The 24,284-nt window shown below is 41.4% G+C and overlaps 2 protein-coding genes across 4 annotated transcripts; one reads left to right on the top strand and one right to left on the bottom strand.

The window, feature by feature from the left end:
• Positions 1-1,702: 1,702 nt before the first annotated feature.
• Positions 1,703-13,256, bottom strand: UQCRC2 (ubiquinol-cytochrome c reductase core protein 2). 3 transcript variants are annotated; one of them, XM_082292176.1, is made up of 14 exons: positions 13,113-13,256; positions 11,068-11,160; positions 10,782-10,931; positions 10,274-10,338; positions 9,267-9,323; positions 8,791-8,915; positions 7,288-7,385; positions 6,809-6,866; positions 6,548-6,643; positions 5,498-5,697; positions 5,145-5,225; positions 4,490-4,566; positions 2,779-2,932; positions 1,703-1,944 (listed from the first exon to the last, which is right to left on the bottom strand). In XM_082292176.1, the coding sequence occupies exons 1-14, from the start codon at positions 13,149-13,151 to the stop codon at positions 1,861-1,863; spliced, it is 1,377 nt and encodes a 458-aa protein (XP_082148302.1). In that variant the 5' UTR covers positions 13,152-13,256; the 3' UTR covers positions 1,703-1,860. The 3 variants fall into 3 exon arrangements, with proteins under 3 accessions (XP_082148302.1, XP_082148303.1, XP_082148304.1); XM_082292177.1 differs by having other exon boundaries at positions 11,068-11,157; positions 13,113-13,218; XM_082292178.1 differs by lacking the exon at positions 1,703-1,944 and having other exon boundaries at positions 2,795-2,925; positions 4,482-4,566.
• On the top strand, positions 13,252-24,143 carry CRYM (crystallin mu). Its single transcript, XM_082292175.1, has 8 exons — positions 13,252-14,073; positions 14,275-14,425; positions 15,546-15,608; positions 17,676-17,777; positions 18,629-18,812; positions 20,245-20,366; positions 21,230-21,314; positions 21,986-24,143. Exons 1-8 carry the CDS (start codon positions 13,433-13,435, stop codon positions 22,048-22,050), a joined length of 1,413 nt encoding a protein of 470 aa, XP_082148301.1. The 5' UTR covers positions 13,252-13,432; the 3' UTR covers positions 22,051-24,143.
• Positions 24,144-24,284: the final 141 nt, after the last annotated feature.

The following is a 24,284-nucleotide window of genomic DNA, read 5'->3' as shown; positions in this document are numbered from 1 at the left end:
ATCCATTCCCTGGAAAAAAATCCCTTTGATTTACAAAAGTATATATATGAGACTGATTTGGTTGTTGGGTTGTTTGGGTTTTTTTCCATCTATAATTAGAATACTAATCATTGAATATTAAGAAAATGCATCACTGAAACTAAGTAGTTCTATTTGCAACAATTTGAAGAAGGCAAGCTCCAAAAGCATTTTCAATAAAGGCTACAAGGAGTCAAATTATTTATGGCATGGGATGTGTTTGATTTACTGCAGCAAGTACGGAAAGGTTTAAAGCAGGTTGAGGACTTTTAACAAGCAAGATGCACAAATGCACTATTTGGGAGCTTTTCTTGCAGCAAATTATATTTTATCTTTAGGGACTTTTTTTCCCCCCAGTTGATTAAGATGAGTATAATGTGTAGTTTCAAACAGGAACCTAAAAGAACAGTATATGACTGCTTGTAGCTTGAACAAGTTGGTGCCGCTGCTGAATGTAAGAGGAGATAGAAATTAACAGAGGTAGGGGGAGGTACTAATATCTTAAAATCCTACAGTTACTCACCAAACTGGCACAGAGGCATGCATGTCCTATTCCCCATGCCAGCAAGAAGAAACAGGGCTGCATAGCATGTGTGTCTCCTTCAATGGTGCAAGAAGTATCTCCATAAAAATCTTCAGTGGCCACTTTCTGCTGGAATGCCTCAGCTCTTGCAGGCACCTCCTGCTTAGCCCCTGGCTTCTCCTGACAGGGTCTTGCAAGGTGCCCATGTGTTGGTTGTTCTGACGTTCTGCTTCCTGCCTCCTCTGTGAGCATAAATTCTGGGTGGCAATAAAGCCCCTGAAGTCAAAGAGGCCATGTCCACTTGCAATGGCCACACATCAAGACATCAGCTGCTTGTAATTGATACCAAGATGGAGCTCTTGTTACAATCCTCTAAATAGCTTATCTGTTTCTTAATCAGTTGAACTCCTGACAGTGACTAAAGATTAGGACTTTTAAAATTAAACAGGGAAAATAAGCACTTTTTGTGAGAGCCATGGCATACAGCTTTTAAGAATACATTTCTGTCAGTGCTAAGGGTGGGCCCTGTATTAAGTAGAATTAGTTTAGGTGGGTTACAAAGCAGTTCCAAGTTTTCCCAGGGCACAAAGTTTTAATAGAAATAAACCTTGGTGGTGCGGGAAGGAAGAGAAGTATTAAAATGAGATAATTAGGCTAGAACAGCAGAAAGGAAGCTCACACAGCAAGGGGCTTTCCAAGAGATTAAACCTTTAAGCTTACATATTAGTAAATCATTTGCTATGCTGAAGGAGCAGAAAAGAAGAGCTGCAACTTAGCTATTGGAGACGAAAGGAAATGGTATACAAAGGACTATGGACAGTAGAATTAGTTTGATACTAGAGGAGCTTCAGAACTAAAGAATTTGTCCTTAGAACAAGAGTTTGAAAAAAATGGAACATTCCACAAGTTTCTTCATTTAATTGATGTAAGGATGGTAGAGAATCTATCAAGAACTTTTCCTGAATATACAAGAATACATGGATAACTAGTGGTAATTACAGCATTTGTCTTCACTGCAGTGATCATTTTCTATATATTTATTTTTTTACACAGACCAAAACTCACCTTGTTTTCGCACTGTAGTTTTAACCTCCAGTGTACAGAGCCAGACCTATCAGCCTTTTATATACCATTTTCAGTGAAAAAAACTCCTACACAAAATGTATGAACTCAGCACTTTATTTGATGAGTGCAAGCCCACAATTACTCCAGATTAATTTTCTGAAAGAACTGAATTCATAAATAACAAGTTAATAATTCATTTAGAACATAGGTGACTTAGAGCTCAGGTCCATCTTGAATCAAATCCATCCCAGTTTTTACAACTCATCAAGAAAAGGAGTATTTCCCAAATTCCCAGTAGCTGCCATTGATTTCTTCCCACTGATGAACTTCTTTGCAGCCTGAAAATAAATCAGGAAAGTGGATATGAGGAAATATTCACAACAAGAGAGCTGATGCTACTCATAGCATCAGTTTCAAGTTATGAAAACAAAGAACAAATCCTGGCACTACTATAATATACCATCATGTAAACAATCCTTTTGCTGCATAAACCTAATTTGTTCTAATGCAGCTGCTCATTACTTTATAATCTAAACAGAAATGGCAGATCAACAGTTGGGTATAAAAGGCGTGAACTCTAAAAATGGTTATTCCTGAAATAATTATTACACCATAAAATACAGTGTATCTCATTACTACTAAAGCTATTGCTAGTTGCTGCTGCAATACAAGTAAGCAACGACTGTGAAAAAACAAATTTTGTATCTCAGAATTTCTCTTTATGATAGATTTTTAGAAATTTGCTTCACATACAAGCAACAAGGTAATGTGCAGCAGCAACAAAGTTACATCAATTTATCACCGAAAGCCTAACTGCTTTATTAAACACACCCATTATTCCAGACTCAGGAAACCTAAAAGCCTTGACACAGAATCACCCACACTTGAACTAATATCAAGTTTTCCAAGAATATTAGTTGGCAGTTTTGGTAAATTTAAGTGAAGATGAGAATTTTACATAATTCACAGCTACACTAGTTTTACAGTGTATTAAAGAGTCTTCTGTTAATAAAGTAAGTGAAGACATCAAAACCTACCCAGCTGGGATTTGTAAATGAGCTGCCTTTTCTATTTTTAAAGATAGTATATGTGTGTGTTTATAAACATCAGTTTTCCATAAAAAACCTGACACAGTGATTAAGGAACACCTGTAGATGCTGACACATACTTACATTCACAACATCAGCAGTGGCTACAGAGTCGATTTTTTGAGCAACAACAGATGGGGATGTGTGTGTGCCAGAAACCAGGGACTCAGAGCCTATTTCATTCAGTAACCCTTTTGAGGTCTCCACTGACATCAAATAGTTGGCTTTCAGCTGATTTCTGCCACCAAACAAAGCATCAAGAATGAGTGTAAGTCCTGCTATTACCTTCCCCACCACCCCATAAATACAATGAGGTTTTGATCCTTTTAAACTCTCAAGACTCCATTTTGAAAGGTTTTCCTTTCCTAACAGGGAAGGATTCCGTGATTAGGAAAGAGGCACTGTGAAGAACAGACCAAGCATAAAATGACAGGTACTTCCAACACCTACTGCCTCCCCACACAGTGAGAAAATCTCTAGCTCAGGATTTGTTTCTGTCTGAAGTAATTAATGCAGTCAGACAAATTATCAAGTTTAAACCTAATTTTCTCGTCAAAACCAGATGCACGCAGAGCGATGTTGCCCTAAGTGACAAAGCAGCAGTGGATGTAAATGGTCAGGCTCCTCCTGTAATAGTTCCATGTTTTGTTAAAAGACAGTGAATTCTGTTTCCTTTGTTTCTTGCAGAATCACTGTTACACATGAAAACCTTATTTTTATAAGCCAATCCTTCTATTCTGAAGACAGAAAGATAGAAAACCATTTATTCTGATAGCACATTATTAAGTAGCTTGGTGTTTCTGGTTGAATTGCCAGACTCTGCAAATAGAACTGATTGGGTTTGGGGTTTTTCTTTTTCAATGAAGGAAAAAGAGGAACACAGGAAATATACGAAGCCATTCCAGAAGGAAACGCCTTAAAAAAAAAAAAAGGAAAAATAGCCACAGCAGCACTGTGTGTAACTCCCTAATACCAGGCAGCTTTGTTTAAAAAAAAAAAAGAACAAAACAAAAAAACCACAAAACCCACAACACACAAAACAAATAATGCCCAGTATAGAAGTCTAGAATCCACCATTTAGCTATTAGTAACTAAGGCAGAACCAATTAGGCCTAGGCTATCATATTTTGTGCAATTATGCTTTACATGGAGTCTAAGTATTTTATATATGCAACAGACAATATTTTCATTTTGCTACTTGAGTCTGTACTATATTGTTGTATTGCACAACTGCAATTTTAAAAGCTCAATGCAGTTTAACACCACTTGGAGACCCCCTCCCCCAAATATTCCTAGGGGCATGTATTTCAAACACTTGGTGTAACATCACTAATTCAGTGCTTTACACTTGCAGACCCTCATTACTCTTTTTCTTTGAAGATGGCACAGATTGCTTATTATAATTGTTTTGGGAATTGCTCAGTGTAACTGTAAAGGGAATTACTTAAATAATGCAATTTAGGATTCTAATTAAAATATATCTTAATACTACAGAATATGATTAACACAACAGCATCTGCTGACACTTGCTAATTTCTTACATTGAAACAGTCTTCAGAAAATATTAACACTTCTCTACGAAGTTTTTATTAGGAAATAACACTACTGGAGAATCAGTGCAGCTTTGAAAAAGAACATTGACAGGGGCTCAGTTTTAATGCAGGACTGTGAGCAGTTCCCCATGGAAATAATTACAGGATAAGCGCTGCTGTCCAGAATAGTCTGAGGGTTTGACAAGTAGCTGCATGTTAAGAAACTTCTCTTTACAGCACATGAGAGTTCTTTACACACTTACTTTGCCGTTGTGACATCGGCATCAGTGACACCGCCCTGAGCAACTGCCTTTACCTGGTTCAAAGCAGCTTTAATGACCTGAGGAAAATCAAATCATTTAAGATTTCTTCCCGCATTAAATTTCAACATGTTATTTCTTCTATCTGACATCTTGGAAACTTCAAGGGAAGAGCAGCTGACAATGTGAGGATTGTCTGCCTGAACACGATTCTGAGCAGTTTTATAAAAAAACTAAAACCAGTGTAATGAATGCCCAAACATGCACAAAAAGCAGTGTGGATTTTAACTGCACCACAGCATTACTTTATATGGTCTCACCATTTTTCATGAAAGTGTTCAGTTCTGCCAGCTTCAAGAGACAGCATGTTCTTCATCATATACTTAGGCTTACAAATGTAAATCAGCAATTACAGTCAGCAATTCAAGGCATTTTACTAACTCCAGTTCATATTATGTATCTGTCCTTCCCACAAAGCAAGTCTCATTCCCAGCTTACAGAGCTAAGTCATAACTGAACATGCAGCATTCCTATACAGGGAATCAGATGAATTTCCTTTCTTTTCTTTTTTTTTTAAGATGAATCAGTCACTATCTCAAATCAAAACACTACTTTGAAGGTCATGTTGTTAATACTTAAAGTCTAATCAGCAACTCACCTCCCCAGCATTTGGAGCCTGGGATATGGTATAAATCCCAAAGAGCCCAGAATCAGAGTAATTAACATTAAATGCGGAAACCTGCAAAACAAACATTATCATCAACTGTTTCAAGTATCAGAGTAATTCAGCATCAAGCATAGGAAAATAATTACTATTAAGATCTAAAATACTGTAATTCAAGAAGCTAAACTCCATCTGTGCTGAGGAAAGATCAGACTGGAAGCCCATCACTGATACACTGTAATACGTGCAAGAATGAACTAAGATTCTAGTTAAAGGTAGAAACCTCTCAAAGATTATTAATACACGTTTTACTTAAAAATCAGAGAACAGTAATCCTTGGAACTTACATCAAATGGCTGGCTGGTTGCTTTAGCAACACCCTGGGTCAATTTGCTGGTAACACAGCTTCCCCTCTTGACAAGGGGCCCAGCACCTAAAACGTACTGAAGGACACTGAAGGCATTTGCTTCTGTGCTCCCAGCAACAGCTCCTTCTGTTACAATAGCAGCATGGACAAGGCTATCCCCGGTCTGTTTCCTGATTTCTCCTAGAAATACAACAGAATAACAGGTAATACAGTGTTGAATTAGAAACTACTGTACATTCAGCAGCACATAAAAGAAATATTTCCCTTTAACGAGAGAGAAGCCAGGGCCTGAAATTACTGCATATCCACTCAGGAAAGCAGCATGAGGCTGCAAGTAATTTTAAAAGGTCCTTTACATTCAAAATTTTTCTTGCTAACACAAAACCAGTACCTTAGTATACCTTATTTGAACGTGACCCTAAACCATGCAGAGTGTGGGATGATAAAACTCCACATAACAAATTCCCAGGAAAATAGTGTACCTTCTGTTCATAATAATACTTACATTGGCTTACAGAAACTGAAGTTATTCCAGTCAAATATTAAATGTTGGAAAATTTCTTTTTCCCCTTCATGTCTTTACAGAGACATGTGAAACTCCAACTAAACAGTAGCTGTTGGCAATGGTACAAGACACTGCTCTGAAAGAGCTAAGCATTGTTTTGACTTACCACATTTAACACATCTTCCCTAAACAGAAATCCTACCTCCACTTCCTGACAGCCCTTCATCTACTCTTACAGGAATCTTACCAGAACTGCCAAGAGAAACCATATGCCAGCTTGTTTTTTACTTTATAGAAAAAATGATGTTGCAGGTACAACTTTGTTGAAGAGCTGGGTTCAGTTTTATCCCAGAACTTTCAATGGTGGAAACTTCTGCTTATTTAAACAGGATATGCATCTGAACTGTCACTTCCAACACCCAGCATTTAGTGCAGCTGTATAGTTTTCAGTTGTAACTTTGAATACTACTACATTTATAACCAGAAAAATCAGTCACTCAGAATAGATACAAGAAACATCCTTACCCCCTCTATAAACAGCCTTTGCACCAGGAGCACCGGCTCCACTTCGGATATTTAGGAATTGCTCTGCAACTTGCTTTAAGGTAGAATGCTTTATACCTGCAATACAACAGTTACTCTGAGTAATGCAATGACATTGAAAAGCTACAGCAGTTAAATAAAAGTGTTTTAAGCCTATGGTAACATTTTGCTTGTACAGAGAATTCAGATTTCTCCAGCAGTTTTCCCACATGACCTGCAGCATTCATTCAGGAACATACATACCTATTCCTACGAGAGCAATTCTTGAACTTGTGAAATTGTTCTGTACAAAATGGTGAAGCTGCAACAGTAAATTCATATTTTAGGGTATTTTGTTTAAAGAACAAAAATTGTGTGTGTTTCTGACATAGCCCCTTACACTTCTTAAAGCAAATTCCAAAGCTTCCAAAAGGAACTGTCTATAGAATATCATTTTATTTCATTCCCCAGTGACAACTACAAAACCCTTTTATAGAAGAACACCTGCATTTCATTGACAGCCTTACTGTCAAGAGAAAGCCACTGACATTAACCATCTAAATGCAAACATGAGTTCTGTACCCAGTACTAAAAGCTGCACGGAAATAAATTATTTTAACACCAGATCAATAAGGTAATAAATACTGATGGTATATATACTAAATTAATTTTCTCTCACAAGTGCCAGCATCCATTCCTGACAAAAAACTGAAACAGATATAACACAATAAAAATAACCCTACCTGCTCAGAAGTAATTTTTCCAACTCTGTAGTCTGGACAATACAAGGGGTTTGCCAGAGCATTTTTATAAGCTGCAGCATGCAAGTTTTCCAGCACTCCTGAGAGGAACAGAATTTCAGATGATTAATGTAAGAGCCACATGTAATGAAGACTATGAATGAAACTAAATGGAGGAGAGCTGTGGTCCACTTTAAGGACCATAAGATCTGCAAAAGCAGGTCTGGAATAATCCAATTCATATGGAAGTTTCATCCAAAGCCTTGAGCTGGAGCAATCTGGCCTGAGGCCTTCTATTCTTCTGTAACTTATTAGAAAGAAACCAAACAAACTAGTAACTTTTATATGCTCAACACTTTTTGGCTTCAACAGCAAGCTATAAATGCAACCAGTGTTTAGAAGGGGAGCAGCAGAAAACAAAACCACACCCCAATATCCTTTTAATTAGTTTCATAATCATCTTCACTGTAGGCATCCCTTGTTCTTGAGGAAGAACAGGTTCTCTAGAATACTATTTGTAGCTTTGTGAGGTGTCTCATCTATCTCCCTACTCAGATGAAGGATGCTAGTGTCTTCAATTCACTTCTCATTAGTTTTTTTTGCATTCCAACACCATTCTAGTAATTCCTGTTTGATACTGTCCTTGTATTTGTTCATACTTTTTCCTCAAGAGAAAGATTCTTTTCTTCATAGTTCTGTTTCTGAACTGTAACTTAAAATACTGCATTACTATGAAAACCAACCTGTAGCTGTATAAGTTAAAGAAAAAAAAAAAAAGATTGTGACTAATTAAAAAAAACAGTAGCACTTCAGTATAAGCCCGAGATTCTTCCAACATTACACTGTCACCTGCAATGGGTTACAAAGGTAAACATGCTTCAGAGTGGTACAAATTATGTTTATTGTGTAGAACTACCTGGGTGATCTTGCATGACAAGAGTTAGTAACACAAGATATACTGGATTAGGCTTGATCTGACTGAGGGTTTGTGTTGTGTTTCCTCTTTGTTTTTCCTTAAACACACAAATCTAAATTTACAATCCTAAAGCTGGAACCCATTTTCAGTATGATGAAAATACATATTGTTTTTATACCAAAATAACCATACAAAATCTACAAGTCTTTTGTAGGATACTGTTTTCACACCCATGAGTAATACCTAAATACAATTTTCAGAACACAAGCTTCTGCAAATACATTGTCAACAACAATCATGACTTGCACATTCTTTGGTTGTACTCAAAAAGAACCAAAAATGTAAAATGGAAGGTGCCAAGGAGAATGGTGTAAGCTGTCTTCAGCATGTTACTTGCTGAATGTTACCACAGGCTGGAAAAACCTGTGTATTAAAAAAAGTTCCAAAACAACAGAAAGACCATACCTATCAACAAGCTGAAAAATTAAATGGTCATGCGACAGCAAAAGGGAAACTATTTTTTTCCACTTTTTTTCCATTTTGAACGAACTCCCACAGAGCCAATACCATGGATCAGAAAATACACTTACCAGCTTGGGGATTCTGAAGTGCAATTACTTTATCAACTTTTAATTTTGGCTGAAGATCAGCTACTTCCCATGGTCTGAACTCTGGTGCTGTGGTGACATTCAGGAGATACTCCATTACGGTATCACTAGATAAAAAACATTACAGAGGCATTAAACACAAGTAACGTGTACTTCATCTGCAGTTGAAAGCAATTCAAATTAATCTGTAAGCAACACATTAACAGCCAAATGCATCACTCCAGCCAGGGCAGTTATTAGCACTGCTGCACAAAGCAGGATAATTCAACTTCAATTCTGTAGCATTTGTATGCTCGGTAACATGACACAGAAGTTGAATATCAATATAGTAATTTACTGATTTATTACAAAAGCATGAGAACAGATATTCCTCCCACCCTGTAAAATGACAGGTCTTCACTACCAAGCAGTTTGTAAAGAAGGCAGTAATTCCCTTTATAGCCCATCCAGATACCTACACATAGTCTCGCAGACATTCAACAGAGTAAGCCATTTTCTCTCTTGTTGCATGCACACTACATGAGAAAAAAACCAAAATCCATTTCAGCAAAGAACACAGAAGTGAATTTTCACGCATATTCCCCATTCATCAAATTCATCAGCAAGATACAGACTGGAATAACTACTTAACCTTAAATCTGTTTGGGATGACTGTTTAAAGAAGTGATAAAACACACACACAGTACAAACAGGCATAATTAAAACTCACATTTTCAGTATTCAAGTAATAACAAATGTCTTGTGACCATCAGAATTTAAGATGCCACAATAATTCAAGGTAAAACAGCAAATAAGGCTGAATAGCAAAACTTGAAGAAAAACGTGTGTATGTACTAAAAAAAGCAATTTAGTAATTACTCTCTTTGGGCAGAAAACACAGTTATCATGTCCTTTTACTTCAATATATTTATTATTGACAGGACCAGAAAAAGGTAGAGTCTCAAGTCATAAAACACTATTTTTAACCACATTCTAGATAAAAAGATCTTACTGGATGATTTCAAGATACACTGGAAGAAAGCAGGCACAGTGAGATCCCTCTTTTATTTCTCTTACTATTGTTTTCTAGGCTTAAAACCCTCAAATCACGAAAGCCAACTATTGTCTGTATGAGTAGTATCTATTCAGAAAAGATGAAGGAAAAAATGACTTTAGGAAGTTTATTCTCAAAATCTGAAAAGGCAGAAAGAAAATTAAGCTTTCTAGACAAATTATATTTCTTCCATGTGCACAGTATTTTGTTTATTGAAAAGTATTTTTAAAATACAATTCATGAGTGCACCCTTGAAGCTTAACAGAACAAAAAGTACAAGATGTTCCTTAACAACATTCAGTATTCAAGTACCACTTCCCCGCTGAGCTTACCCACCTACACATTGTTGTGCTTATTGTCTTATGTTTCCTTTAGTCACAGAGCTCATTTGCACCTCACCAACACAGATTATCTTTCTATGTGGCTACAAACCTCAGGCTGCCCCCAACAGCTTCAATGCCACGAGTGATCCTGAAGGAGGAAGCTCCTTTAGTAGTCTATTAAAACAAACATAAAAAAAGGGCAACTTACAATTCTAGCTATTTATAAAACATTTTGTGTTGATGGCAGCAGTAAGAAAAACTACTCAGAAATATTCTCCACATGCCCAAAATCGAGTTTGTATCAGCCATGTGAATTAATTTTCACTGCAGCTTAAATAAAATGAGTTATTGTGCATAACTGAATATAGATATACTACACATATCTAGTTTAAGACACCAGAAAAAAGCATAATTATAAATAAATGTTACTTCCCATCTTCCAGGAAGCAGTAACATTTCTTCTGCATTGAACCACATAACCAAGTGCCACTGTATGTTGTTCTCCACTTTGTAAGCTCTCTTACATTAAATTTGACCATACCAGTTATCTTTGCAATAATAAATCTTTGACCATTTCACCTACTCTCAACATAATAACAAAGGCCATAAACACCTACCAAATTAGATGCAAGACGAAGCAGGTGAGCAGTTCCCAGGTTACTGGTGGTTTCATATCTGCTGCCTGTTTTGATAAACACACCAATTCTTGAAGTTGGAGAGAAGTTTTCCAGAGATGCAATAACTAAGCCATTTGGTAATTTTGTGATCTGTATTAAAAACAAACAAAAAAAAACTTTGTTTTCATTCAGTGTAAGTACTATCACAGCTCTACTTTGACTGAGTCAAAAAAAAAAAAAATTAAAAAGAGAACGAAAAAAATCAACCCTGTATTTTTATACTGACCTCAAGATCCTGAGACTCTGGAGATAATTTCACTTTTGCTGCAGTTGCTGAGGGTGAAACTTTAGGAGCTACTTTAAGTGAGTAAAATCTCTTCTAGGGGAGAAAGCATAAGAGAATGGATTTCCTTAATTAGTTTATCACACATTTCCTTATATACTGAAAAAGAAACTAATTTTAAATTAGAAATACAATGAAGGACTTCAAACACTGGAGTAAAAACAGTGATTGCCCTGTAATTCCTCTGATTATTTTTTACATCTGTCAGGCCCTGTGCTATGACTTACACAAGGACTTTGGAATTTCAAGAAATAGCACTGTAAGAATGCTTTCCTCCCCTCCTCTCTTTGCTGCTGTACAGTGGGAATCTCTCAATTCTATACAGTCTGCAGGACACCTGCAGAGCAATTAACTGAACCAAGAGCCACAGCAATCCACATATGCAGCACAACACCCTGGAGGTCACTTCAAATTCCTTAGGTGTAGGCAGTTCAGCTCCCGAAGAGTCACCTCAGAGCTCCAACCTGTCTGCACTGACTGCAGCATACAAAGAGGACACGAAGGCAAGTCCCCAGGCTGCAGTTTGGACCTGCTAAAATGGGTCCAGAGGAGGCCATGAAGATGATCAAAGGACTGGAGCACCTCTGCTACACACACAGGCTGAGAGAGCTGGGGGAGTTCAGCATGGAGAAGAGAAGGCTCCAGGGAGACCTCACTCCAGCCTTGCAGGACCTTACCTTAAAGGGGCTTTTAAAAGATATGGAGAGAGACTTTTTATACAGGCAGATAGTGACAGGACAAAGGGCAATGATTTTAAACTGTCAGAGAGTTTAAACTAGATTTTAGGAAGAAACTCTTCCCTGTGAGTGTGGTGAGGCACTGGAAAAGTTGCCCAGAGAAGCTGTGGATTCCTCATCCCTGGAAATGTTCAAGGCCAGGTTGGATGGGGCCTGGAACAACCTGGTCTAGTGAAAGGTGTCCCTGCCCATGACAAGGGCCTGCAATGAGATGATCTCTAAGGTCCCTTCCAACCCAAACCATTCCATGATTCCAGGATTCCAATAACCAGAAGCAGTCCTTCACACGAAAAAGGTGAATATCACAAAAGCCCTGCCTTCAGCAGCTGGCAACAGAAATTACAAGACTACGGATTTCAAATCTGAAATGCTATTACCTTCCACCCACTTTAGAAGTTGCTTATACTAGAAAATTTACATATTACTCTTGTTTTCCCATTAAAAAATAAACTAATTCCCATATGTCTCAAGGTGAAAGCCTAGTGACAGAAACACCACTGCACTCAGCTGTAAGGATGCCAGTGATGTAATTCCCATTGCTTTATCAGAGACTGTCCACTATGAGTCTAGGAAAAACTCCTTTCTTCCCCCTCCAAGGATTTGGTAAGACACTTAGTTTTAACCTCTAAGCCTAGTTATTTATGAACTACCACTGCATATCTAAAACTGACCCAAATACACGCTGTCACTCAGAGGTCATTCTCCATCCCACTCGAGCGCATTCGCAGGCGGGATCCAGCACAGGTTCTACCCCAGCTCTCCGCCGGCTCCACCAGAGCCTTTGAGGAGGACAAGCCCTCTGCCTCCTGCCCGCCTCCGGGGCACGCCAAGCCCCAATGCCAAGGGCACCACCTTGTCCCAAGCAGCTGAAGCTTCTCCAGCGCGGCGGGACCGCCTCGCCTCCCCTCTTCCCGTGCCCCGTCGGGCGCTGCCGGGGCGGCTCTGGCAAAGCCTCGGGCGCCGCTCGCTGCGCGGCGCTCCGGGCCCGGCCCGCGGCCTGTCTGACCTTCAGCCGCCGTCCCGCTCCGCCGCCTGCCCGCCCGGCCCGCCCCCAACCCTGGCGCACACCCCGACCCCGCGGGCAGCCCGGCAGCCCCGCTGCCGTGACCGCCGTCCGCCGCCCTCCGCCCGGCTCGCCGCCCTGGGCTGGCCGGGGTCAGGCCCGCCCGCAACCGCCGGGCCCGGACTGCGGCTGTCACCGCCAGCCGGGCATCTCCCGCACCGCGCACGACGCGCGCGGGTCCCGCTCACCGAGAGGGAACGCGCGGCTACCGGGAACCCCTTCATCATCCCGCGCCCCTCGGCTCGGCCCCGGCCAGGACAAGATGGCTGTCCCGGACGGAGACCCCGCCTTCCCGGCACGCCCCGCGCCGCGCTGACCTTCCAGCGAGCGAACCCCCAACTCTACTGCTCCGGCGGGACGGCGCGCCGGGAGCCAACAGCGCCGCCGCGCGGGCACCGGGGGCTGTGCGCCTGCCGGGGTGTCGCCCCCTCCCGGGCACGGGGGGCCGTGACACCCTGCGCGGCGCGGGGTCCCGGTGGCGGCGGTGGCTCGGGAATGTGCCCCGGGAATGTCCCTCCGGAACGTGTTTCGGGAATGCCCCTCGGGGCGGTGCCTCGGGGCGCGGGCCCCGGTGGCGGCTGTCCCTCGGTCTGTCCCTCGGGGCGCGGGGTCCCGGGGTGGCTGTGCCCAACCTATGTCGGGGCCATTCCGTGGCGTTCGCAGCCTCCTTTCCCCGAGCGCTGCCTGGGTAAGGCGGGACAGCGGCGGTGCCTGCAGGCGCGGCAGCACCCAGGACACCGGAGCTCCTCTCGAGCAGGACTTCAGACGGGACATAGCGGGGTGCCCGTGGTGGGCGTGGGGCGCGGAGGCGGAGCCGAGAGCGGCGGGGCGGTTCCGCGGGGCGGTTCGGCGGCGGGGCCGGCGGCAGCGGGGCCGCCCCGGCGAGTTCCTACCGGCCGTGCGGGCGGTGCGCGGTGTTGCAGTCTCGGAGTGCCGTCGTCCCGTTCCATCCTGTCCCGTCCGCCCGGTTCTCGCCATGGGCTCGACTCCGCCGGTGTTCATCGGCGCCGAGGAGGTGGAGAAGCACCTGCACCGCGCCAGCCTCCTGCTGCCGGCGCTGGAGGCCGCCCTGGCCAACTTCTCCGCGGGCGCGGCGGGCGGGGTGGTGCAGCCCGTGCGCACCGTGCTGCCCGTGCCCCGCCACGGCGGGTGAGGGACACCGCGGGGTAGCGGCAGCGGGGGCAGCGGACTCGCGGCGGGGAAGGGACCGGGTGGGCGGATTTGGAGCATCAGAACCTTGGTACCGAGTTACTGATTAACCGGCCGGTAGCGGCGTGGCGGGCACAGCCCGCTGGCTGTGGGCTCCCGGGATAACGGTGCGTGAGTAACGCGGGTGATTCTCCCCCCGAGGTACCTCGGAGTCATGCCCGCGTACAGTGCTGCGGACGATGCGCTCACAACCAAGTTGGTGACTTTCTATGAGCACCTGAAGGACTCCTCTGTGCCTTCTCACCAAGCGACTGTCCTCTTGTTTGACCCCAGCAATGGCACTTTGAAAGCTGTAAGTCTCGTGTGTCCTTCTGCATTCTTCTCTGCTCATGCTGTCAGTTCTCGCTTCTGCTTCTTGGAAGCTGGAGCTGGTGTAAATTGGCCTGAATTTACCAACATCATCAGTGTGTCAAATCAGGATTTGGCCTAAAGCTGCCTATGTTTCCTTTGTGTTAAACTGTACTCACCGTGCTATTATTTACTGCTGCTCGCGATTTGAATCTGATAGCTCAGAGGGGAACTGGAAGAGAGAAATGATCAGGAAAAATTTATCTTGCTTTTGAAAGCAAAAATACCCCTTACCTTGTGGATAAAGAGTGGATCCTGAACCATCTTAAGTCTCAAATTGAAAGAGATTTACAATTTGCATTGCAGAGAATAGTATTCAGAGTCTGATTGCTTTATTTAAAGAATTCAAGAATTTTTTTTAAGAACAGTGATGATTTGCATTGCACTTTAATAATAATGATTTATTAAAGGGCCAAAACTTATCTTGGGTTTTTCTACCAACTGTGTGGGCTTTTTAAGACCCATAATTAATATGTAATTTATATTATATTATATTATATTATATTATATTATATTATATTACATTATATTATATTATATTATATTATATTATATTATATTATATTATATTATATTCAGTAGCTAATGCACATTGAGGCAGGAGTGTCCCATGTGTGATACACATTTAAGGAATTCCATGGTTCCCTGTCACCCCTCTGTACAGACCAAGACAGTGCAGACTGGGGAACCACTGCCAGTTTGCACTGGTCCCTGGTCTTACTGGAGTGCAGAGCATTGGAGTCATATCCATCTATCCCCTGCACTGGAGAGCCAGGGAAGTGCAGTGCATCAGGAGTTGGGTGAGTTAGAGGTGGCTCTTCTCTGACCATTATCACTCCTTTTGTGCTGATGGAATGAGAGGGAAGAACTGGAACAAACAGAGAATCTGCCTAGTTTGAACGTTACTCTGTATGGTTTGTGGTTGCTATAATAATAATTGCCATCTTTTACATGTGTATATGTTTTATGTCTGTAATACCACATCATTCACAAATTGGATGAAAATGTTTGGCAATTATTCATATTTTCAGTGTTCATGTCAATCTGTTTGAATTTTTTTGAAGGTCCTGGATGGCAGTGTCATTACAGCAAAACGAACAGCTGCAGTTTCTGCCATCGCTACCAAGGTGTGTCTTCTGTTCTCTCACGTGGGGCTTGGAGTTATAAAATAACTAGAAGGAATGATTCAAATGGCTTTTCATCCAATACAGCTTTAAGTTAGATTTATGATAATGTATGTACTTTCAGGGAAAACTTTAGCTCACTGTTTTGAGTCAATCACGTCTGGCTTTAACACTTTGCGTGTGATTGGAGAAGGACCCGAGTTACATTTTTGTGGCTTCTATTGCATGCTCTTCTATGAATTTACTGAGCTGTCTTCCTCTGTAATTTTCTTTCTTTTGTGTTTGTCTTAACATGCCCCTTTATGGCTTTGGGTGATGTAGCTGTGGTGATAATATTGAATTTTATTTAGATAGATGCCTTCTGCTGTCAGGACAGGACAAGTGGGTTGCACTGGACCTGTGAAAAGAGGGAAAAAGCGTATTTCCATTTCTCTTAAGATAGATAATGCCCAGTATAGATGGATAACTTGTCCAGAGGTGTCTGTCTGTCAGTGTCTTTGTTGTCACTGGAAGATGTCCAGATGACTGTCCCTGACCATGGCCATAAACTTCAGTGTCTGAAGGCAGGTGAGGTATATCTGGCTGTGTGTTGCTTTACATCACCTCAATTTCAGTGGGAAAATGTTGTGTTGGAATACTTTTTTAAAAGAATTTTTGGGTTTTTGTTGGGCTGCTAACAGCAGGAAGAGAGCAAGTGACCATGCATTGCACAGGAGGGTTTTAGCCTTCGCCTCAAAGGGTGAGGCAATAAGAAGAGGGCCAGACCTGAAAAATACTGTTGTTTGTCACCCCTCAGCTTTGGACCAGAATAAAGGCTGATCTCACTACTTTGTGAGGGGCAGACTTCATGCCAGGGTGACTCTATCCATGGCAGTGGAGCTGCGCTGGCATAAAATTGAGTGAAGGACCTGTCCCCAGGAGCTTCTCCTGAACCAAAGGACAGAATGATTTACAATGAACTCCTTGGACAGGAGGTTACAGGACCTCATCCATTTTGGCCATTCTTTATTGGGTCAGTTAGGATGGTTTTTATGCAGTCCATGCTGGCTTCAAAGGAGCTTGGCTGCTGAAGGTACTTCAAGATCAGATCCTTCATTGTCATCTGTTGTTTTGGGAAATTTTCAGGAGTGTTTGAGTTTAGCTCGTATTTGTCATCTTGTCCTCTTTATGGCATTTGCTTTTCAAAGACCCATGGTCTTATGCAAAGAACCTTTGAAATCAGTGCTTCAGAGTCTTTAAAAGACACACTAAAATAAGTTCTTGTTACTGGAAAATGGGATTAATGAGATTTTTTTCCATTTGTTTGAAGCAGAATAAACCTTGAGCCTAGACTCTAAAGCTTTTTAGACAGGACTGAGTGGCCACAGCAAATGCATAAACAAGGGTAGGTTAGGGCTGGACTCCAGCAGCCCTGTCTTCTCCTTTGCCAAGTACTGGTGAATCACAGGCAAGAACTAAATCAGAAAACCAAAAGCAACTGTAGAACTGAATTGTATTATTTGTTCCTCAGAACCATCCCTGTTTTTACAATGTCTGTGTATTATAGCTCTTGCCATGCCAAGATATGTTTGTGGTGTGATTTACGGCTTCAGTGAATTCAAAAAGCTGTTTTAGTGTGGGGCTGCCAGGACCAGTTTACCTGTGCAGCTGCCACTCTCAGTCCTGATGGTCTATGGGGTTCTGAGCCCTGCTTTCAGCCAGTGCAGAACATCAGCACTGTGGTTTTACATTTAATCACCCCCATGGGTGTGTCAATACTGGAGTGTGCTGAGGCCCCAGAACTTGCTGTTCGTGCTGTTGCATCTTAGATCTGAATTTCAAGTCAGACAATTCAACACTGGAATTAAGCCAAGATGTGTTTTGGTGCTATTGATGCTAGCTTTTGCATTAAAAAAACCCCAATATATATAGTGATTATTGAATACTTGTTTATATGCTTTTCTGTTGTTTAAAAGGACTAGCACTACTGCTTTCTTTTGTAGTATTTTGATATGTATTTTTAATGCCTGTTAATATATTGTTCTTGCATATTCTCTTTTGTTTTTGTTTTTTATTTCTGATACTGTTCAGTTGCTAATGCCAGCTTTTGCAGAAGTGCTGTGCATTTTGGGAGCTGGTGTTCAAGCATACAGCCATTACGATATCTTCACAGAACTGTTCACGTTTAAAGAGGTAACGGACACATCTTAAGAGGATACATTTATCTGTCTCTGTTATGTTGCAGGATTCATTATAAAACAATTACAGCCAATGAAGTTGTATCAGGTCAGGCTGCGATGGAGCTCCTGTTCCCCCGAGCAGCCCTCACAGTGCTGTGCACTGGCAGCTCGAAGGGTCTGATGACACCCCAGTGTTTTGGTTACTTCTGAGCAGTGCTCACACTACATCAAGGCTGTCTCTCCAACATTTGTTTCTGTTCTATTAAACTGCCTTTATCTCGACCCACAAATTTTTCCATCTTACTTTCTCTTCCCTCTCCCTGTGCTGCTGGGGAGCGGAGTGATAAAACAGCTTTCTGGGCACCTGGTGTCCAGCCGTGGTCAATCCACCACAAAAGTTAAGGTTGATCATATTTGGTTCTGTTTCTACAGAACCCAAGAAGAATTGGAGCAGCTGTAGAATTTCTTGTTCAGATGTTGGTATTTAAAAAACATAAAAGGTTGGAATCAAAGTTGTTTAAGATAGCTTTTTGTCTGAGACGATCCTACTGTGTATGCCATGCTTGCATAAGCTTTTTGTGACTTTCCCTTAAATGTATTTTTTGGAAATATTTACATTTTATAAGAGCAGCTCTACAAGGAGCTGTTATTCTGCCATCACAAAACAGGCATTGCAATGTAGCCAAACACTCATGAAATTTAGTCACTTGTATGATAAGACCATTAAAGGGGAAAAAACCCCCAACCCATAGGATACGTTTATCTACTGAAAACTTAAACCAAGTGTTCTGTTTCAGCAAGGAGAGATTCTCCAAGTTAATCTGTCTTTGCTTTGTTTTGTTTTCCGTGTTTCTCTCCGTGAAGGTCAGGATATGGAATCGCACCCAGGAGAAGGCGCTGAAGTTCGCCAGTTCTGTCAGCGGTCCCGTGCGGGTCTGCTCCTCTGCCCAGGAGGCAGTGACAGGGGCTGATGTGATTGTGACAGTCACTATGGCAACAGCTCCCATCTTGTTTGGAGACTGGGTGAAGCCAGGTGCCCACATCAATGGTATGTTCTGTTCCCATGGTGTCCAGCATGTGTTCATTAGCACGTTGTTTAGCATCACCCTCTGTTGAAAAACAGTTCTCTGTGCTTCATGGAATGAATGTTCTTTCCATTTTGACTTTTCCATTTTAGCAAGGACTGCTTTTCCCAGCCCTGTCTTCCTGGAGCCAGAACACCTGCATAATACAGCAGGGGATTTTTGCTAGAGCATGGGATTTTCTCTTTTCCCATCTGCTCTTTTCTCTTAGTGGTGCATCATCTTTGCCCTCATGTTGTCATTATTCTCACCTCGCTCTCCATTTAAATAACCCACATGAATGTCTAATTTCCTAAGTAGTTACTGCTCATTGTTATATTTCCCTGGTGGTGTCATCTTTTCTTCCACCCATTTTTTAAGCTCCTCTATTTGTTTCTTTTGGGGCTGATCACACCAATTTACTTTTCTACTTGAGTTCTGAAAATGCAATAACTGAGTTAAGAACATCATCATTTAACCTCTAATTATAGTGAGGTTTGGGGGGTTGCTTTTTTTCGTTGCCTGCCTTGTAATGATGTTGCCACGCTATTGTTTGGAGTCTCTGGACATGCCCTTGTTTGTTTATTTTTATTAATTGTGGGCCTTGTTCAGATGACCTTGTGCACTTTCTAGATAGCATGGTAATAAGACAAAAGCAACTTCTCAAAGGGAACAATTTGAGGTCCCACATTCCAGCAGCATCCTACCAATTTTTTAAACTCAATTTAGTCCTTTGTCATTGAAAGTTGCTGTCTGTGTTATGTCATGGCACGGAAGCCAGAAATACAACAAAATCAATTAAGGTCCACAGTCGCTGAGGCGACACAGACACAAAGACCTCTCTCCTTTCTTTGCCTTTTTTTTACCCTTCCTTGAGGCATTTTTACTGTTTGAAGAGGCATTTGACCAACATGGAATTTATTGTTCTGTAACAGTTGACATGTAAAAATATCTGAATATAGTATAACTGGGTAGTCCTTTTAGTTTTTGTTGGGTTTCTTGTTTGCTTGTTTTTTAAGCCCATAACAAGTTGATAATGATCTTAGTACTGTGTGTAAAAAGTTAAGCTCCATGATTTGTTTTCAGTTTCTCTGGGTAAGTGATAATCTAATAAAGGTGTGTAAAATTAATTTGGTAATGATCTGATGAAAACAAGGGTACTAGAGATAACAGACAAAGGGAGAGGACTTTCTTTTGTCTCAGCTACTCAGACTCTTTAGACAAGGATATTTTACTGACATATCAAACGTTGTTTTGTTGTCCTATCAATCAGTATTTCTCCAAGGCTAACACTGTATATTTTGTATATTACATTTCAATAGTAACGTCCATTGTTACTTCACACGTGTCTTTTGAAGAAAATGTGGTTTGAATTTGTTTTAAACATTGCTCCCAAGTTCATCAGTTTTGTTACTTTAGCTGTTGGAGCAAGCAGACCAGACTGGAGAGAACTGGATGATGAGCTGATGAAGAATTCTGTTCTGTTCGTGGATTCCAGAGATGCTGCTCTGACAGAATCAGGAGATGTTATTTTATCAGGGGTAAGACTTCCTGAAATGATGGGCTTTATTTTTGTGACAATTGGCTTGCATTTGAAATGAGTTGGTATTGATGATGTCCTGCACTGAAACCTTTAGGGCATCAGATGTAATTGTTAACACTTTCCAGGCAGGGGTTGAAAGATAAACTGGTTTCAAGCTGAGACTGCTGTGTCTGTGACCAAACCATGCAACCCCCGTATTTACCATTACATGGCACCATGTTACAGTAGCATGTTTGCAGCATTGGCTTGTGATGATAACAATGTATTGCTGTTGAAAGACCTACTTCTCCTGCAGTGTTTGGTTATCTTAAGTGTTTTCAAGTCTATTTATTCAAACCTGTAACTTTCTTCCCATGAGATTTCAGTGTGATTGACACTGAATGGACCAGCCCAAAGAATGGACCACACAAGCCAAGCAGACAATGATCTGCACAGATTTGCCAGCAGGGACTCTTTGAGGTTCAGTGGAGTTTTCTTTTTCTCTTTTCATGTGTCTGCAGAATAAATATGATTTACACTTTTGAGGTTTAACATAAGAGCTCCAGATATGGTAATGTGTGTGGAATCCCATGTGTTTTGTTGGATAAGTAACAAGCTATCCACTGTAAAAAACGTTGCTGGCTGAGGAAAGTCTGCCAGCTGTTTTTCTTTGCAAACCATTCTGCTCCTCTGATTTCTGTCCAGTTTCTATATTATTTGTCTGAATGCTGATCTGCTTCACCATGGAAAGTAATCACTTTTGGGATGCAGCACTGGAGGAGTTCTTTCTTTTGAAGTCACTCAGAAGAAAAGGGTTTTTTTTTTTCTCTTAACGTACGTATGGGTATTATGTTTTTGTATTAATATGTATTTTCTTCACAGGCAGAGATTTTTGCTGAGCTGGGGGAGGTATTGAAGGGTACAAAACCAGCCCTGCCTGAGAAAACAACAGTGTTTAAATCATTGGGTAAGAACAGCCCCTCCTGTGTACAAGTCTGACAGAAAACAATGCCTTGTTCTTTATTAGGTCCCCCATGCGTGGGAAAGCTGCTGCTCATCTTCAGAACGGCTGTGGCAATGCACTGCCCACAGGAACGTAGACTGTGATTTGCATTTTCCCTTTTTATTTCCCTTTTTATTTATCTAGCAGGATTGATGTAATGAAAAGTGATAGGAAAGCAGGCAAACAATAGGAAGTCCATTTTCCATTTCACAGTTGTTCAAGACATGAGTGCAGCATTTATTAATAGAGCTCCAGCCCGACTGCCCCGCTGTTCCACCCGTGGGGTCTGTCTGACCTGAGACAATGTGACAGTGTCCTGTGGGGCTGGGCTTTGGGAAAGGGTGGCCCTGGGGATGAATTACCATGCTCTGAGCTACATGACATCTCCAAAAGGGCCCAGTTGTGATATGAACACTGAAAATTAAGATTCCTACTGTTACATTAACTTCTTACAGCACACCCAACACCACATGATGGCTATGGACTTTGAATGTAGCACTGTAGGTGTTTGGGATGGGAAATAATTCCTGTTCCTGTCCAGTTAGATAAGCTCCTGAGTCTTCCTGCTCCCTTCTGAAGCTAAATTATTTGTACAGCTGAATAGCTGTTTGAAGGTGACTTTAATTCTTTTTCAGGGATGGCAGTTGAAGATACAGTGGCAGCAAAATTTGTTTATGACGCGTGGTCAGCTGGTAACTAAAGAGAGAAGTCTACAATGCCAATGAGGCCAAGAAAATAGTTTGCACTTAGTTTCCCTGAATCCTGTGTTAACAAGGAAGGCACCAATCCTATCTGAATGTGGCCCTTTTAGAACATTCAAGAAGGAAAAGTAAAATTTCAGCAATAGACTAATTTCTTAAGTTTTCTAATTTCAAGTGTTAGATAATTGCATTATTGCTAATAAATGTCTCTCTCCTGTAACAGCAAGTATTAGATGTTTGCAGTGACACTAACAAGGGTATCTTTACATATTTTGGTATCATTCTGGAATCAATGCCTTTCCTCCCTGATTATTTATGTAGCAGAAGCTTGTGTGTAGATTTCATGGTTTTTAGAGGGTTGGTTCATTCTGGTGTAAAATGCATCAGTTTGTAGAATGGACTCTGGCATCATATTTACCTGTGAAGGTACTTTAAATGCAACTCTAGGTTTCAGTGCTACAGTGACAGTGACCTTGTCTTCAGCCTCCTGGGAACACAGCTCAACACTAATTCCTGGACACACCTTCCCTTCCAGCTCACACTGGAAGTCACCATTTTTATCCCCCCTTGCCATCCACCTTCCCTAGCCCTCAGACTCAATGGTTTTTCACTTAGGAGCACAGTTCTGAGTGGGGATTTATGTAAATAACCATGCCTCCATACAGTTAGGTTTCTGCTCAGTGCTTCCCTTAGCACATGCCTCGCTGGGATATTGCCATTTTCATATTGCAAGGAGTCACACAGAATGTGAGGACTAATTTGTGTGTTGATTTATCTGTATTCTCTAGGGAGATTTTGCTATTAATCTATGGTGCCTTTAAGTTCTTTTTCTAAGCTTCCTGAAGGAACCACCCAAACTGATTTCACGTATACAGGCAAATATTTTCTGTTTGGCTGTGCCATGCTTCAATTGCTAATTGTTCCATTATTGCAGATATTAGCTGGGGCAGGAATTTTCATGATCCTTTCCTGGCAGAGGAACACAGTGACATAAGGAAAAGTTCCAGTTTTGTGCTGTTATGCAACTGCCTTGCAAAAGATTGAGGATCTGCTGAAAAACAGCTATTGCCCTGGAAACAAATTCCTGTCTCAGGCTCACGAGTTTTGCCTTGTGAAATTTTATTTCCATTTGCATATTATTTCATGCAGGCTATTAAGTGTTTCTTCGTGCTCTGGAAGAGTTGGATGACAGGGCATTTTATAACATGCCTGTAGAATAGAGCAGAACAACAGGAAGGAGGGTCAGAAGCAGTTGGCATTAAAGCCCTGGAGGGTGCATAGGTAAGTGTAGAAGAGGTTTATGAGCACAGTGCAGGTGTGATGTAAACAATACTCCCAGTTACAAGCCTGGTGTAAGCTAGTTGGAAAATGTACTAAGTGGCAGAGTTTGTAATTTGCACAGGTAGCACAGAAAGGTACCAGACCACTAAGTGAGTAGGGCTGAAGGATGTTTCCTGTGAATCCGAAGTGAACTCCATTGATCCTGTTTATTCCATCAGAAGGAACAACAGAAATTTCTCTATGAGCTTTTGCATTTTAATTGTAGCAAAATTACTCTTCTGTTTTTACATGTCTTGTTTCTTCTCTGTCATTTCTGAGGTGTTCAGAAGTGTATGTGTTGACTTAGTTTGTTACTTCAGTGATGCAGAACTACACTAACTTGAGGTAAACATGAAAGCCAGCGATGTTCCATTATTCAAGAACTGTATGGAAACTTGCAGTTAATAATTATGGCAGTATTATCCCAGTTCTGTGCCAGTGTGACACCAGATTTGTAATTTGACGTGTTTGGGAGGAAGACAAGTCCAGTTTATTTTCACATGTACTGTCCTACAGACTATGCACTTTAAAGAGTAAATGGAGCCAGTCCAAAGACCTGGTTCTGAAAACCCACACTGTTCTCAGCCTCATTGGCCGTGGGAGATTTTGGGAGCCTGGCTTCAGTGTTGCACCTCTGATGTCATGAAGAGGATTTGGTTCAGTTACAATGGAAATTGCTTGAATGCCACCTTTAGATTTTTCTGAGGGGAAATAATAGCATCAATTTCTATGTTGCCTTCTCTTACAAATTAGTGGATTATGAACTTGTGTAACTTGCATTTATATTAAAATCAAATAGATACTGCTGGTTTTCTTTGACTTTCATGTTGTTGTCCATTACTTTTCTGGTTTGTGGCTGATTTATTTTTCCCCCATTTTTTTTCCACAGGGCTACTTTATACCATCCCGTAAG

The sequence above is a fragment of the Coloeus monedula genome (genome assembly GCF_965178545.1).
Source record: "Coloeus monedula genome assembly, chromosome: 16".
Lineage (NCBI taxonomy): Eukaryota > Metazoa > Chordata > Aves > Passeriformes > Corvidae > Coloeus > Coloeus monedula.
Note: the sequence above shows the minus strand (reverse complement) of the source record. Positions and strands in the feature narration are given on the sequence as shown.